General features: G+C 36.9%; 2 protein-coding genes across 5 annotated transcripts in view; both read right to left on the bottom strand.

Annotated features, from left to right (window-relative positions):
- Positions 1-889: 889 nt before the first annotated feature.
- Positions 890-5575, bottom strand: echdc3 (enoyl CoA hydratase domain containing 3). Its single transcript, XM_034032372.3, has 5 exons — positions 5328-5575; positions 4480-4601; positions 3850-3947; positions 2287-2487; positions 890-1998 (listed from the first exon to the last, which is right to left on the bottom strand). The coding sequence occupies exons 1-5, from the start codon at positions 5492-5494 to the stop codon at positions 1666-1668; spliced, it is 921 nt and encodes a 306-aa protein (XP_033888263.2). The 5' UTR covers positions 5495-5575; the 3' UTR covers positions 890-1665.
- A 2297-nt stretch (positions 5576-7872) lies between these two features.
- LOC117420122 (USP6 N-terminal-like protein) overlaps positions 7873-15320 on the bottom strand; it is a 59313-nt gene continuing 51865 nt past the window's right edge. For all 4 annotated transcript variants that reach the window (XM_034033667.3, XM_058985981.1, XM_058985982.1 and 1 more), the window contains 3 exons: positions 14495-14594; positions 14064-14216; positions 7873-10683 (listed from right to left, as the gene is read on the bottom strand). In XM_034033667.3, coding sequence (XP_033889558.1) covers positions 9242-10683; positions 14064-14216; positions 14495-14594 — 1695 coding nt within the window. In that variant the 3' untranslated portion in view covers positions 7873-9241. The remainder of the gene's footprint in view (positions 10684-14063; positions 14217-14494; positions 14595-15320) is intronic.

Below are 15320 nucleotides of genomic sequence, written 5' to 3'. Positions count from 1 at the left end.
TTATTACAGGGATACAGAATGTAACGCCACACATCCACAATTATGTCTACAACTAAATGTCCAGAACTAATTTTAGGCTAGTTTCATGAATAACATTTAGGGTAGACTAATATATATTGAGTCAAATTTATCAATTCTTGGTAAGCCACATCTGAGGTTTAGTTTTTCCTGAACTCCGAGTGTAGATTTGCACACGTTTAATGAAAAAGGTGATCATGTAATTTACAGAATGTACAGAACAGCAGATAATAATTGGTAATGAATACATGGACAGACACCCCCAGAATCTGATATTTGCAATAGTAACTATGGTAATTAGCTTATTCTAAACCTATGCCTCTCTAGTCTGAAAAGTAAATCTGAATCTGAGGCATACTGTACTACGACATGCATATTACAAGATCTCCTGGTTAGGGTCCTCAAAATGTGCCCTGCTTTTATTTTCAAGCTCCATTTCACTTATTTGTAGGACACTGCAACTTTAGGAACTTTATCACAATATTAGGCAAATGCATTTCATATTAGAGAAAATGAATATAACACCCCACAAGGAGTAGATCCCAGCGCATTGGAAACCAAGGTGATTGCCCAGTGTTGAGTTACTGTGATTTGGGCCAATGTAACACATCTGAAGCTTGCCAGGAACACCCACGAGATCCTTCTGCTTTCCTATACTTGCTGCTGCATACACAACTCACACCACAAACATTTCCATCCAGTGCACTGGACTGCACAATACAAACTATGACCATAAAGGTTTCAAGATTAGTATTTAAATAAACACAATAAATATTGACAGCCGGAAGGATTGTGGACATGGATCAAGTGCAATTTACCTGTGGGTATGTTGTAATTGCTGTACATTCTACCTTAGAAGTAAGACAGCATCATTTGCATTTGTGTATGTATTCAGAACATACTGTACTGCACCCAAATAATGTACTGCATTGGCATTAGGCTTCAATTACTAGCGCAGCAGCACCACCACCTTGTGGTGAGAAAAGGAACTGGCTTTTTAGTTTTTCTTTCCAGAATGGACGCTTACGGTGCCTTAGAATGGGATGCCTGTGGATGTGGTTAAGGGCTAAGGAATTTAAATATTTTAAAACAATAAAAAGGGGACCAGTGAAAAGTTTGGTCATGGTAATTGATTTAATATGGTGTTTATCTCTCTTTTAATCTTTCCAGGGAAGCCACCCTAGCAGCTAAAAGTAGAAGGAAAATAAAAATGTAAGATTCGGATGCAACATTCTCCCTGTCTTTTTTTTCTTTTTTAAAACTAAACAAAACCTTGAAATGCATTTTTGATAGAACAAAGAACGTTGGTACATAAATACCAACGATACACATAGTAAACAGCTATGTTTTTACAAAAACAATTTAAATGACAGAAAATAAATTCAGCATCAACCCTTCTGAAACATGTGTAGCAGGTTTTACTTTCCTTCCATTTAAATGAAGTACTGTGAAACACAAGTCTCTATAACTCTTTCAAAACAAATACACTACACACAATTGATTAGAAAAAAACCCCACAAAAAAACACAAATTTGTTTGCATTAAACCAGCATGTTCTTTAAATTACTTAAAGAAATCCTGAAAATTATAATAAAGTGCTTACAATGATATTATTTAAACACAAAATGAAGCAGTGTGCTTTCTGTACTATTTGTGTGCTTTGTCAGTGGTGTGAGTCCACACAGGTTGGCGCTTCTCAATAAAGGACTTAATCCCCTCTTGTCCGTCTTTCAATGCCAAGTTGTCCACCATGGCTTGGGAGGCCATGCGGTAAGCTGTGTTGCGTCCCTGGGCCATCTGTCTGTAAAACATAGCTTTGCCAAGAGATACTACAGGCCTGCTTGTGTCACATATCTTTTGAGCAATCTTCAAGGTCTCTTCTTCTAGCTTCTCCTCCAGCACCACCTTGCTAACCAGGCCATGGAGTAAGGCATCTTGGGCAGATATTGGTGCACCAGTAAAGAGCATTTCCAAAGCTACCTAGAATTAGATATGAAATAATCAAATCAATAAAGTGTGATCATTTGAGTTGATTTTTTAAACGTGGTACACCATACATATGCTAAACAATTTAAAATTATGAGGACTACTACTAAAGCCTTTAAAACATTTTTTTTTTTTTTAAAGAAAATAAACACTACAGACACATGTCTGCATTATCTAGTTATATTTTAGGGGACATCAAAATAAAACAGATGCAGTAATTAATTCCTGAATTTTAAAAACAAATGAATGCTGTAGGTGTCTCTAGGTGTTTTTCACACTTACCTTTCTTGGCACTGCTCTGCCAATTGCAACAGCAGGTGTTGAACAGAACAGCCCAATGTTTACTCCTGGGGTGGCGAACATGGATTTTTCAGAAGCCACTGCAATATCACAGCTGGCAACAAGTTGGCATCCGGCAGCCGTGGCCATGCCATTTACCTTGGCAATAACTGGCACAGGTATATCTTGAATCAAGGTCATGACCTGTGTGCAGAAATTATAACTAGAATTAGGTGGAGATAACAGATGGTCATTCCAAATTAGTTGTTTAAACTATGTAAATTCGACCCATGTTATTGAGGCAACGAAGACGGACTGCAGACACAGCGATGACTATAAAAGATGACCATTAATAAGCATGGCAATAATAAAATAGATTACACAGATGAACAGGCCCACAGAGTATCTGAGAATGGAATAACTACCGTGAAAACAATGAGGTCCATGTTACCTACTGTATAAAATACACCTCAATAACTAGTTAACAAAGCATGTTTACATGGCCCAGTGTATGTGGGAGATGTGTATGTGGTGGTAATGAGGTGTGTATCAGGAGCATAGCTAGGAATAGATTTTTACTGAGGCAAAAATCTAACTTGTCTAAAAAAAACAACCTGCATAGCCTGTATATAACGTTGCTTAGGATTATGTGAGACTACGTTGTTGTCCAAGAGGCTTGAAATTTGCTTCAATATTTTTGTTGTTTTACCAGGAGGGCTTATCACACATGATGCCATTGTAGATGGTCAAGTATGTGAGCTTGCATCGGGCACCGAATGCATGCCTGCCACAGGGCTCCCCTGGGTCCTAAACCCTGCTAGGTACAGACAGGGATTGCTGTAACCACACACTGCCATGATTTCTGCTGACATAACAGGGTTTAAGAGTAGAGTTTTGAGCAAAATACAGGAGACTCCTGGTGAATACAGGAGAGTTGACAGGTCTGCTGATAAAAACATGTTGATTATGCCACTATGACAAATGAAAGTGGGCACATTATTTAAAAAAAAAAAAAACAACTTGATATATTTTTGTCCTTTTTTTTTTTCCTTCAAAAACGTACCTAGACAATTTTTACCGAGACGGCCATCTTGGCTGCCTCAATGTGCGCTACGCCCCTGGGTATATGGTGGTAATGAGGTGTGTATGTGGTCATGTTTCAACAGGTTCTAAATCTCTGAGGTCTCAATGATATTTACACTGCTTAAGATTATTCAACATTAACAGAACCATAGCAAGTGTTTCATTGGTTTACAATAATAAATTAGAAACTACTTTAATAATCACGTATGATTTAATTTCCTTGTGATTCTTTAGAACCCCCCCCCCCCCCCCCAACTGATCCCATCAAACATAGCAATCCTGCAGTTGTAGGTACATATACTGCCCTGATGGATATGAGAATAGTACCAGTAGTAACTATCAATGAAAACAGTAGTTTATCTAGTGTGGTGGTTTATAGTTAAACATTCAATACAGTAATACAATAATAGTCACTAGCTGTATCGAACTTCTTAAATGAACAATGACTTACATTGAACAGCAGTAAGAAAACAAGACCCTCACCTGTGCGCAGGCCTCAAACACCTTGCTGTGATGCTCCCTCCCTTGTGTGGAGGTAAGCTCCTTCAAATCATGACCTGAAGAAAAAACAGGCCCTTCAGCTGCAAAAGAAAATATCAGTTTGCAATCAGCTGTTAACACAAAACTGTAACTGTAATGTGGGCTAACATAAGGTATACAACACAACCACGTTACACTGAACAAGTCATTAATATCAACCTGCTGGCTAACACTAAACTGTTTGAAAACTGATCGTTGTAATAGGACCCGATTGACCATTTACAAAAAAATAAAATAAAAAAAAAAAACTTCAACATACGTGTTCAACGATTTCCGGGGCACAACTAAGCTGTTGCCAGACACATTCTTCTTTGATTTTTGTGCCCCGTCACCTACCTTGTAAAGACGCATGTATCTTTGGCTTAGCTGAGGCTTGTCCTTTCTACTGGGCCTATTACAATAGAAGTGCTAAGCACAAACCATCCACTGAGAGGGACACAAGTACTGTATGTAGGATTTCAATGCCACTGTTTGGGTTACAGTATGTGTCTGCTGAGCACATGCATAATGGATTTTTTATTTTGCCCTGTTGCTGAAGTACAATACATTCCAATATGCTTACCGGTAGCATACCTGAAATAATGATAACTCTGAGGTCCTCTCTTTCTATCTCGTGTAGAATGTCAGTCTGGAGAGAGTTCAGCATGGAAAGCGACAAAGCATTTCTTTTCTTGGGGTTATTTAGAATTATATTTCTACAAAAACAAAAAACAACAAGCTTAAGCAGTGGAGAACATACACCTTACATTGGACAAAAAATGTTAAAGTAATAGAACTTGTATGGGATCTTGTAAAAGCTCCAAACATTGATTGATAAACGCGTAAATAAGGCAGACTTAAAAAACAAACAAACAAAAAAAAAAACTTGATTATAAAAAGGGAATTTAGGGTACTTATTGTTGGGGACTATGGAGCAATTTCTAAGTACTTGATAAGTCGATTAAAACGAACTCTCTTTTTACACATCTGTTGATTGTCATAGTTGAAAAAATATATATATTATTTTATTTTTTACTATTGATTTTTCAGACAGTAAAAATCCATGTCATAACGCCAGAAATGTGCGGTGTTTTTTTGATGATAGTATTTCAACTTTTGTACAATGTATCAGATGTTTCAGAAAGCAGTGTCACGCTTTAAAAACGTTAGTTTTGTCAGCCGTCTCGGTTATAATACCACACTAACATGAAATCATGTTTATACCAATATTCCAAAACTATTATAAAATTATATCAAAAATAGATCCGTTTAATTCGGTACTTAAATGTAAAACTTTAAATCATTTTGTAACATATTTAAAAAAAAAATGCTTTAACGTCATCATTATATTATTAAACTGTCAGTATAGAGTACAGTGCATGGACCGTAGTTTATAATTTGATAAGTCACATAGTATCTTGCCTTTACGTATGTGTTCTAACCTTATTCCATTCTGTTGAACCCTGACAGTCAGTTTTTCAGGCTGAGCGTGGGTAGCGAGAGATCTCTTCATCCCAGCATCATAAACACATGTTTTTGTTGCCAATCTACTAAACAGCAACACTTTTCTAAAAAGACAGAACTTCGAAGCGACTGCTGGAGAAGCCATATTTTATTTCCCAAAGAACAAGAAAGAACAAAAATCTAAGAGCACGTACTAAGCCATCATTTAGTTATTGTCGGCTCAGTAGCGACACCTACACTTTGGCTGATTACGTAATTATTGCTAGCAGTCTTTATTTTATACTGGGGATGGCGCCATTACGTAATTATTTCTAGCAGTCTTTATATTATACAGTAGATGGCGCCAGAAGTACAAAACCTATAATGTACTGTAGGTTATGCAATTAAAACATCAATTACAAACATTTCAAATCATCCAAAATAGCAAAATAGTGACGAATGTAAGCATCTCACTAATGATAGTAATGTTTTCTATTCTGCATATACAGAGTATCAATCTTATGCATTTATTTGTATCCATTTACTAGGATGAAGAATAAGCCTTATGGATTCCTGATGCAAGGTACAACATGCTCCTTATATTTACCTTTGCACCTTACTGCATGCAGGCACTGGAATGGAGAATAAGAATAAGTGGCAATTCTTATTCAGTAAACTAGCTTTACTTAAAACTGAATTATGCCTCATTCTTTACTCTCTCTAAATTTAAAGAGAGCGCATACAAATTACACTGAAATGCATTTTATGTCTCAAATATAGCAGTGTTGATTCTTGTGCACTGTATGTGAGTGTTGACATTGAAATGCATTGTAGAAAGGGAAAACACACAGCTGGGTTCAGAACATGTCAGTGCAGTCCTGGCATTGGCAACGTTAATTCGGTTAGACTGCTGATTGGCATATTAAATAATACAGTCAATGTAGTATTATTTTGACAACATCTGATTAAAATCACAGAGACCCATTATTTATAGATTATGTTTGCTTGAAATGGTATTCAGAAAGCCATGTGAACCTATAAAAGCTGGTCTTTTTCCATCTTTGAGGGATGTAAACAAATTGGACTTGCAATACGGCTTACATTCTCATAAAGTGCAAGAAATCTAATCAGAAGAACAATGCAGTAAAAAAACGCCAAGGGATTAGTATAAAGCAAAAGAGGATTATGGGATACTGCAGTTTTGAATTTCTCTGGTCCCCAAGCTAATAAAAGAAGTGTGCTGCGGATGCTAAAATCAAAAGCCTAAATATCCTGCTGTGAAGAAAACAAAGATTACAATTAGTTTGAAATGGGGATAGTCTCGAGACAACCGAACCCCTGCCCCTTTCTTCAGATTATTCATAAGGATACTTAAAAATGAGATCATGCATCTCATTGACTTATTACTACATTACTAATGGAATTGGAAAATAATAAGAAAAAGACATAATGAAAACAAGATCATCCTAATTAATATTATTGTAATGTTTGAAAGAGATACAATCACATACAATAGAATAAAGTGCTACAAAACCACTCTAGAGGACATAAGAAAATAGTTTATGTATTAAACATTAAAGAATGAATCTTGGTTATAAATCTCCCTCCCGACCTGTGAGGGCGCTGTGTAAAGGGAACAGAGTGCCCCGGACTGGATGGTCTGACCATTCATTCCAGGGAAAGGTGGAAGTCGGCCATCTAGAAAGGGGGCGGTGCCAAGGTACACCAAGTCATCGCTTCAGAAGGGAAGCGATGTGGCAACCGTGGACTGGAGGAGAAACAGTTGCACTCGCTAACAAAGGGGACGTGGCTAAATGTTTCTTTGTTATGGTTGCGAGCGAACCCATGAAGGACAGTAAAAAAGTAACCGTGAGTGTTTAGTGTTTGTTTGTTTTGTCATGTATAATTGTACTTGTTTGTTCTTATTAGACGGCTAAACATGTACCGGGAGCTGTCGCTTAAGGCCAGCACCAACCCGGACAACACTTCATCACTGTGCACTAATAAATTGTAATTCACCACTTGCAGCACTCACTCTGAACTTGTGATCGTGTGTGTTATACTGTGTTTATTATTTCAGGACTGTAACCCGTAGTTTAAACAGTGCAATACACATTGCTGTTTATTGCCTGGGATTATTCTTTGCAGTCGCCAGACCGGGATTACAAAATAAACTGAATAGATACATTAACTGCTCCACACAGTAAATATTTTACCCCTTCCATTTAAGAACAACAAAAACAAGTTAAAGCTGTTTTGCCAATTTGATTTTTACTACATCATTAAGCTGATTTTTTTTTTTATTAGGAAAATAAAATGAGTGAGGAATGAACTTTTTGTATTTTGCTGTTACACAATCTGTCAGTTTTAATTTAAAATACATTTTGTACATGATGAAATACAATCTTTAACATATTAATAAACATTGGGTTAATTTCCATTTTATTTTACATAAAAGAAATGGCAAAAAATAATTGTCTGAAGTTATTTGTAAATGTTCCTTTTATATATATATATATATATATATATATATATTTATATTAAAAAAAAAAAAAAAAAAAAAAAAAAAATCACCCATGTACCATATTATCATTCTTTCAAACTGAGAGGCACCCTTCCTGAACATCACCGTGTTTAAACTAATGTTCACTGGGTGGGTGATACATCATGTCAGCCAACAGAATTAGGCATTAGCCTGAGTTATATGCACTAAATTAAAAAAAAAGAAATAAAATTGTTCTGTCCCAATGACTAAAAATACATTTAAAAGACATACCACTCTTGGATGAAAGATATTGTGGGGAGAAAATGAATTCCTCTCAGTTAAAATAAAATATATTCAGATCTATAAAAATGGGGCAATGTAGTGTTTCCATGTGTGAGGTTTACAATAGCAATAAGAAAACAAAGTGAGACATTTTAAAATATATCTGCACATATCTGAATATTCCTTACAGTAAAACAGAATTTAAAGAAAAGGCAAACAATAAATCATTTACACAAGCAGTAAACAGCAGCAAGAATGCACATACAATTGTTGAAAATATTTTCAGACAATGTACTTTTTTTTTTTTTTTTTTTTAAACAAATAACATTGCAAAGTAAAAGACACAATCAGCTAAATTTTCAAAATTATTTTTTACTCCAAATCATCAGTAGCACATTTGTTTTTCAGAAAGGAGAAACACAACCAATTTGGAGTAAATAGCTTTTGAGAATCTAGCCCAATGTTTATTAAATGTAACTGCGCTAAATGTAATGTTTGTCAAAATGAGTTCTATGTGACAACATCATTAGTTGGATGAGATAACTTAATGCTTATGTGAATTACATGTCTACCCATTTGGTGATGAATATGGTCCACACATATGGTTCATGGCTCAGCAGGATACCCTCTTGCCAAAAACGCACACAATATATATACAAATCACTCTTAGATTTTTGGATATTTTTTTTTTACTTTGCACCAAGTTCTCATAAGATTCATATTTGAATAAAGAAGTTTCAATCTAGACGGCGTCCTTTTGTTTGACATTTACACCCAAGAACACAAGACAAAACATTTTATGAAAAGAACACTGAATGCTAATTTAAAAACAAACACAAATGTTACAGAACACCTTAGCAGTTGGCCTCCAGGTAACTTTTGCTACTGTTACTAGGAAAGCATAGTTCTCCAGAATCTATAAAAAGAGTTTAAGCATCAATATAATTCTAACCACATTTTAGATAAACTTGTTCCCAACTATGAATTTACTATGAAACATTATCTCAAGTTACTTAAAATATCTTACTCACACTTAGAGTTTGTGTTACGTAACTATCAGATCGTTATGTTGCTTGTAAACATAATAAATCCTCTATGAGTACTGTTTGCCTTTGCTTTATAACGATACTGGGATCCAATGATTCTTCACAGTAGTGCTGATTCTTGTGCTGAATGTCCATCTGTAGGATATCTGTAGTGTTGTGTATTCAAAGAGGTTTGGTGCAGCTGTCTACTGGGAGCCGGTGGTTCTGGGTATGGAGTCCTGTATCGAAGTGAAGCATCTATAGATGCGGCAGAATAGTTAAACTCTTGAACTGGGGCCATCTGTGCCCTTTGAAAGCTTGGTGACCTTGGCATATTTCCCATGTACCCAGCATCAACCTCCTGACTCCATTGCTGCCCACGGTGCTCCTGTCTGTATGCAGAAACCTGGTCCAGTCGCTTCCTGTTATCTTGCATATAGTCCACTTGTGGGTACACTGGCACACCGACTAACTTCGTAGGCTGTCTTAAATAGTTGCTGGAATTTACAGAATCATACTGTGCATTTCTGTCAGCAGGGGTGACAATAATACGACTGGTCTGGGAAGAGCTGGAAAACTGACGGCTATTAACAGGGTAGGAGTTCATATGTGTCTTTTCAGGAGATAGGTCTGCAGGAGTGGGAATCATGGTACCATATTGTCTGTCGTCAGGCCTGACATCAAAGCTGTAGTTGTACTGTGCTCGAGTTGGAGAGTTCCCATGATAACCAGGAGAAATAGAATAAGATGGAGGGGGTTTCCCATGGAATCTTTGGTCTGGCCTATCAAACTGTACTGTGTGCATGTGAGATCTCTGTTGACCACCAACACTGACGTTGTTCAACATTTTTGTTGGACTACCAGATTTCAGTGAAGGATTGACAAAAGCGGGCTCATTTCTTGGACTGCATGAAGTGGACCTTTCCAGCAGACCATCAACACGGCTTTCAAAGTCGTGTTCAGCTCCAGACACATTATCATACTGTGATGCATTGGACCCCCTTTTGGTTTCATCAATCAAACCTCTAGTCTTTGGCCTCACCAATAACATCTGTGCTTCATCAGGACTGGGTGACCTTGGAATGTTGTAGTTCACAGCCCTATTTCTACCATCAGCAGCAGCCTTTGCAGCTCCTTCCACAAGTTTAATTTCAGAAGGTTTATTCCATCTGGGTATAAAGTCTTTCCTTGTGCTTGAAGTAGCATTCGAGTTATGGTTAGCTGCTACATTGTTAAACTGTCTAGGGCTGTCCTGACCTGAAGTCTGAGGTGCTGGTACACCATGTTGTTTATGAAGTTCTGCTTCTGAAGAACCTCGAGCCTGGCCTTCATGTTTATCAGATTTTTGTTGCTTAGCTGTGGATCTTTCAAGCGAGTCCTTTCTCCCTCTGATATTGGAAGGTTTCTCCTTGTCTCTCTCTGGAGATGACTTTTTCCTCATGTGAGAGTGCACTTCTGACTTAGCACTGTTGCTCTGCCCATTGACAATACGATTTGAGACGACAGGCTGTGGCTCTGGTGGCATCTGCCCCAGTGGCTTCTTAGGAATTTCATCCTCTTTACCTATAAAACAATAAATAGATGGAAAAAAAATTGGTATGCAAATATCAGCAACAATAAAGGTAAAATTGTCAAAATCTTACACATACAAATACATCTCAACATTAACATACACACTTCATGCAAGTGAATATCAATCACTGTAGAGAAATAAACACCAAAAAACAATTACAAACATGGCATCATGGTGCAATAAACACCTAGCTGGAGTACAGCACTGACATAGAAAGCATACACTAAAACCTTGATTTTCACAATACATAAAATTAGACTTAAATGGTTGTTATACAATTCCATTTTCTATTGGTTACAATGGCTAAGTACACAGCATGTGCCGGAAAAACTAAATCAAATCCAAAACAGATTGACGGATTAGAAATTACAAATGATAAATGTACAGTGTGGCAAAAAAACGGGTAAAGAAACAAACTGAAGCCCACGAAATTCATTATATTCCAATAAAGTGATTGTAAGTATGCATGTATGCAATGTGGCAGAGTAGGAGGAGGAAAGATGTAGTCCACGGGTTGGTGCAGGATTACATCCCCCAGAATGCCATGGGGCTGGAATTAGCCAGGTGTCCCTATTAACCTAAAGTTAACTGGGGACACACCCTATATAAAGCAGGTCAAATGTTTGTAGAGAGGTCTGTGTGAAAGCTGGGACCTGTGTGGGTAAAAAGCACTGTGTGCATTTAGGAGTGTTGTTGTTCCTGGTAAACAGCTTAGCTGTCCAGTTTATTAGTTTAGAACCCGAAACATTTAGTAAGTGATCCAACTTGGAGCTTGGCTTTTGTTTTGTTCCAGTGTTCATTTGTTAATAGAAATGCTAAACGTGCAGTTCTGGTGTCTGGTCAAGTATTTCAAGGGCTGGGACACTTTACCACTGTGTGCATGTATGTATGTATGTATGTATGGATGGATGGATGGATGTATGGATGGATGGATGAATGGATGTATTCTTAAAAAAAAAAAAAGTGATTCTAGATGCAGACTATACTAATACTAATCGAATTAAGAATGTTTAAATTCACAAGCACAACACTTTAAGACACACATGATGCGTGTGTCAAAGTTTTAGACATTTCATTTGTAATTTAGATTTTAAAAATGAATGATTAATTGTAATAGGGTGTTTATGTTTTCCCACAAAAAAAGATTATAATAGTATACATTAAAAAGGCACAGGGTGGGTTGTGAAGGCAAAATAGGAATTGTGTGGACATAAGTTCTGCAGATAGTGAGCCATTTCAAATGAAGGTCATGGTCAGAGCGCCACATACTGCAAAGTAACAAGCATACTCTTCCCCTCAAACAAACTTTACAGCAATACAGTGCAGTGAAGTTACACCTGGAAATCCACCCAGACACTAACTATACAAAACTCTCCTGCAGTACCAAAGCAGTTCCAGGCTCTGTTTTTTTTTTTTGTTGTTGATGTTTCTTGAATAGTTCTGCACTGTCTATGGTAATTCTAGGATCACTCTCACAACCTGTATCGAACCATCTATTATTGCTATTTTTGGGGAGAGCAGTGAAATATTGTAATGACTACATAGAAATGTGCAATGTCCAAGCTGGCAGTAACAAATAGCAGGCCAAATGAATGATGCAAACATGTAAAACCATACAAGTACTGCCCACCAGCTGCTGTTGTACGTGGGGGTGTGACTTCCAGGCAGAGTAAGACTTTTGTAGGCTGGCAATGAATCAGGAAAGGAAGAAAATGAAAACAGAGTAAAGCAATTAAACAAAAGGTGGCATTTGATTTTAGCAGGTGATGAGGGCTTGTGTTAGGTGACTCGTACATCTTAATTTACACATTTTATGGATAGCAGTCAATAACATTACATGCATCCTTTAAAGCTAATTTTTGGCTTTTAACTTACATTAAAATATGCAACAATGTGTTACTGAATATGGTTTACAAACTGTCTGTATTCTTCACCACAAAACGCTAGCACTTTAGGACCAACCAATTAAAATACTTCTCTTTACTTCTTATCATCTAAGAGGTCCAGTATTGTTCACTCCCCAATATGTGAGAGTAACTTCCACATACAGTATGCTATAGCAGAGATAAAACTACTAATCAAAAATCTAATGATGTTGCATCTTTTACTGGTTCACAGCAATTCTTCACAAAATACCAGTTAAACCTCTGAAGATGTAACCTAGAACTGAGGTCCAGTAAGATTAAAATTAAAAGCATTGTTAAGAAATATGACTGTTTAAATATCTCGTTTTGAAACCAAAAAGGCAAAAAGACTAATATACCATGCTACATCTGTGTAAAACCATTCATGTTTAATTAGGCATCTCCCAGCAAATTAAAATACATCTGTGAATAAGGACAAACACTGATGCCATCTAGTGGAGTTGCAGCAAGATACTTCCTGGATTTGTTTGTAGATAACTTTATCACCCTTTCAGAATACATAAATTAACAAAGTTGTACAACTGAGAAGAATAATTCTAAATTGCATTTGTTCAGAAACTACAGCTGCCTTAAGCTCTATTTATTTTATGGACCCCATCCGCTTCTTTTTTAAATATCCTTTTCCACCTGTGAAGGATAGGTCTGAAGTTTCAGAATTGATCAGGCTTGATAAACAGATACCAGACCTGTTTCACAGCCTGCAAGTGAATCCACAAACTGATTTACCAACATAAATTTCCAGCTTAGCTCTTCCTAGCTTATAACATAAACATGCATGATTCTTCCATTGACCTACACTGTAACTCTAATTATTTTCTTTGATTGCAAAAGCAGATAATGTAGTTTTGGTCCCGAGTGATCGATACAATCTTTCTGGACTGGGTCCAGAATTGATCCGTTCCACGTGGAAAGAAAGGACAATACCATCGGCTACTTAGATTGTACCAGTATGTTTGTTGAATTTAGTTGTGCTTCCTTGTGTGTCATTTTTAAAATGTATATAGTTGGTGCAGTAACTGTCAGTAGACTGCAATGAAATGCAATCCACATTATTAATTAGTCATTTAGCAGAGGCTAGAGGGTGAACTATGCATCACAACTTCTACTGCAGAGTCACTTACAATAGCAATAGGACCTCAGTTTTACGTTTCAGGACGGAGTACAAAGAGGTTAAGTGACTTGCTCAGGGTCACACACAGTGAGTCAGTAGCGGAGCTGGGATTGAACTGGGAAACTCCTGGTAACACTAACCACTGGACAACCAAGCCTCCGAAAATAACTTTTCTACAGGAGTCAGCAGTATCTAGTAGCAAAAACACTTATGTAGTGTTACTGCTTTATTTAGGAGGGTCAGAATCATGTTCAGATTTGGAAGGAAAAGTAAAAAAAAGCATAAGTATCTCAATAGAACTATAGTACAAATACACAAAAAGGCTATTTCTCACCTGGTGGTGGCAGTTCTAACTTTGACCGTTTTAGCTCTGACATGGAGTTCTGAAGCTGATCTATCACAAAGTCATCATCGAAGAAAAAATCTTTGGACAGTGTTTCCTGAAGGAACTCCACTAGTTCTTCCATTGACAGCTTCATCAGGTGCTCTTAAGAGAAAAACACAATCAAGTAAATTAAAGCTGTTTCTTTCTCCTATTTTTGCCACTGGAACAAGTCAATTTAAAAAGTAAGGTATTACTGTCTACCACCATAATTGTAGCTAACAAAATATGTCCAATTGCTTTTACAGATACATTTTATAAGTACAGGCTGATAACCTGGTACATATAGCATAGTTAAATTAAAATAAATCCCTACTTCATTTTATTATTGACCCAATTAAAATGAAGTATTTCATAAGCACTATGTTTGGTAACAATCTTACTTTTGTGGAGTTTAAGGATAGTGTAAGACATGGCTGTAAGGATTTTCTCTCCTTCCAGTATGTAGATATCCCATATCCTTAGAGTTAGAGTAAAGGGAGTCTGCAAGACAGATAAACAACAACAACGATGTTCTATGATTTACTTACAATAATCACATTTTGTATAATATGTACCAAAGCTATCCTGCTCATAAGACAATACAGCAAACTGTTTTCACTTGACTTCCAAATGTATTTGCTAAAAAAAGATTGTAAAACCACAGTTTAGAACACAATACATCAATTTGATTTGTACTTTGGACACATCACATTACCTCCATAAGTTATTTTTAATATCACAACATGCCTTTAATTCACGCATTCCACACACACTTTTGTGAATACAGTATTTCTGTGTGTGCTTTACAGAAGTCACTTGACCACTCTGCTTGATTCCCCATTTTCTGTGAACACACACAGGTTTCAGGAGATGCAGCAAAAGAAGTAGCTGTAATAACCAAACCTAGCCTTGTTGTGGGGAAGATAGACTAGAATTAAAATACCCCAAGCCACCCACCATTACATTCAAGAAAGATTGAACAGTAGATTTTACCAGCACATTTCCAGTATTTACTCACTTAACAATAAACCCCTGAGATACACCGTACAGGGGCCCGTTTCACTCAAGTCCTGTGCTTGAGATGAGGTTGCGTGGACACAGAGGTCGGCACTGCGTGCGTTTCATAAAGCACTTCGCAAGTGCCGTCACTTGCGCTCAGTCTTTTGTGCTCTGTGATTACAGATCTGTGAAATCACTAACTCGGTAATCCGATCTGTGAAATCACTA

The sequence above is a fragment of the Acipenser ruthenus genome, chromosome 14 (genome assembly GCF_902713425.1).
Source record: "Acipenser ruthenus chromosome 14, fAciRut3.2 maternal haplotype, whole genome shotgun sequence".
Classification (NCBI taxonomy): domain Eukaryota; kingdom Metazoa; phylum Chordata; class Actinopteri; order Acipenseriformes; family Acipenseridae; genus Acipenser; species Acipenser ruthenus.
The sequence above is the reverse complement of the archived record's forward strand: the minus strand, read 5'-3'. Positions and strand labels throughout refer to the sequence as shown.

What these genes read in the sequence shown, in the direction of transcription:
- echdc3 (XM_034032372.3), bottom strand. Translation starts at nt 5,494, where the DNA reads ATGGCTTCTCCAGCAGTCGCTTCGAAGTTCTGTCTTTTTAGAAAAGTG. An exon ending in GTTCAACAGAATGGAATAAG is followed by an intron (nt 4,602 to 5,327) that starts GTTAGAACACAT and finishes TTGTTTTTGTAG; the next exon opens with AAATATAATTCTAAATAACC. An exon ending in TGTTTGAGGCCTGCGCACAG is followed by an intron (nt 2,488 to 3,849) that starts GTGAGGGTCTTG and finishes TTCTGCACACAG; the next exon opens with GTCATGACCTTGATTCAAGA.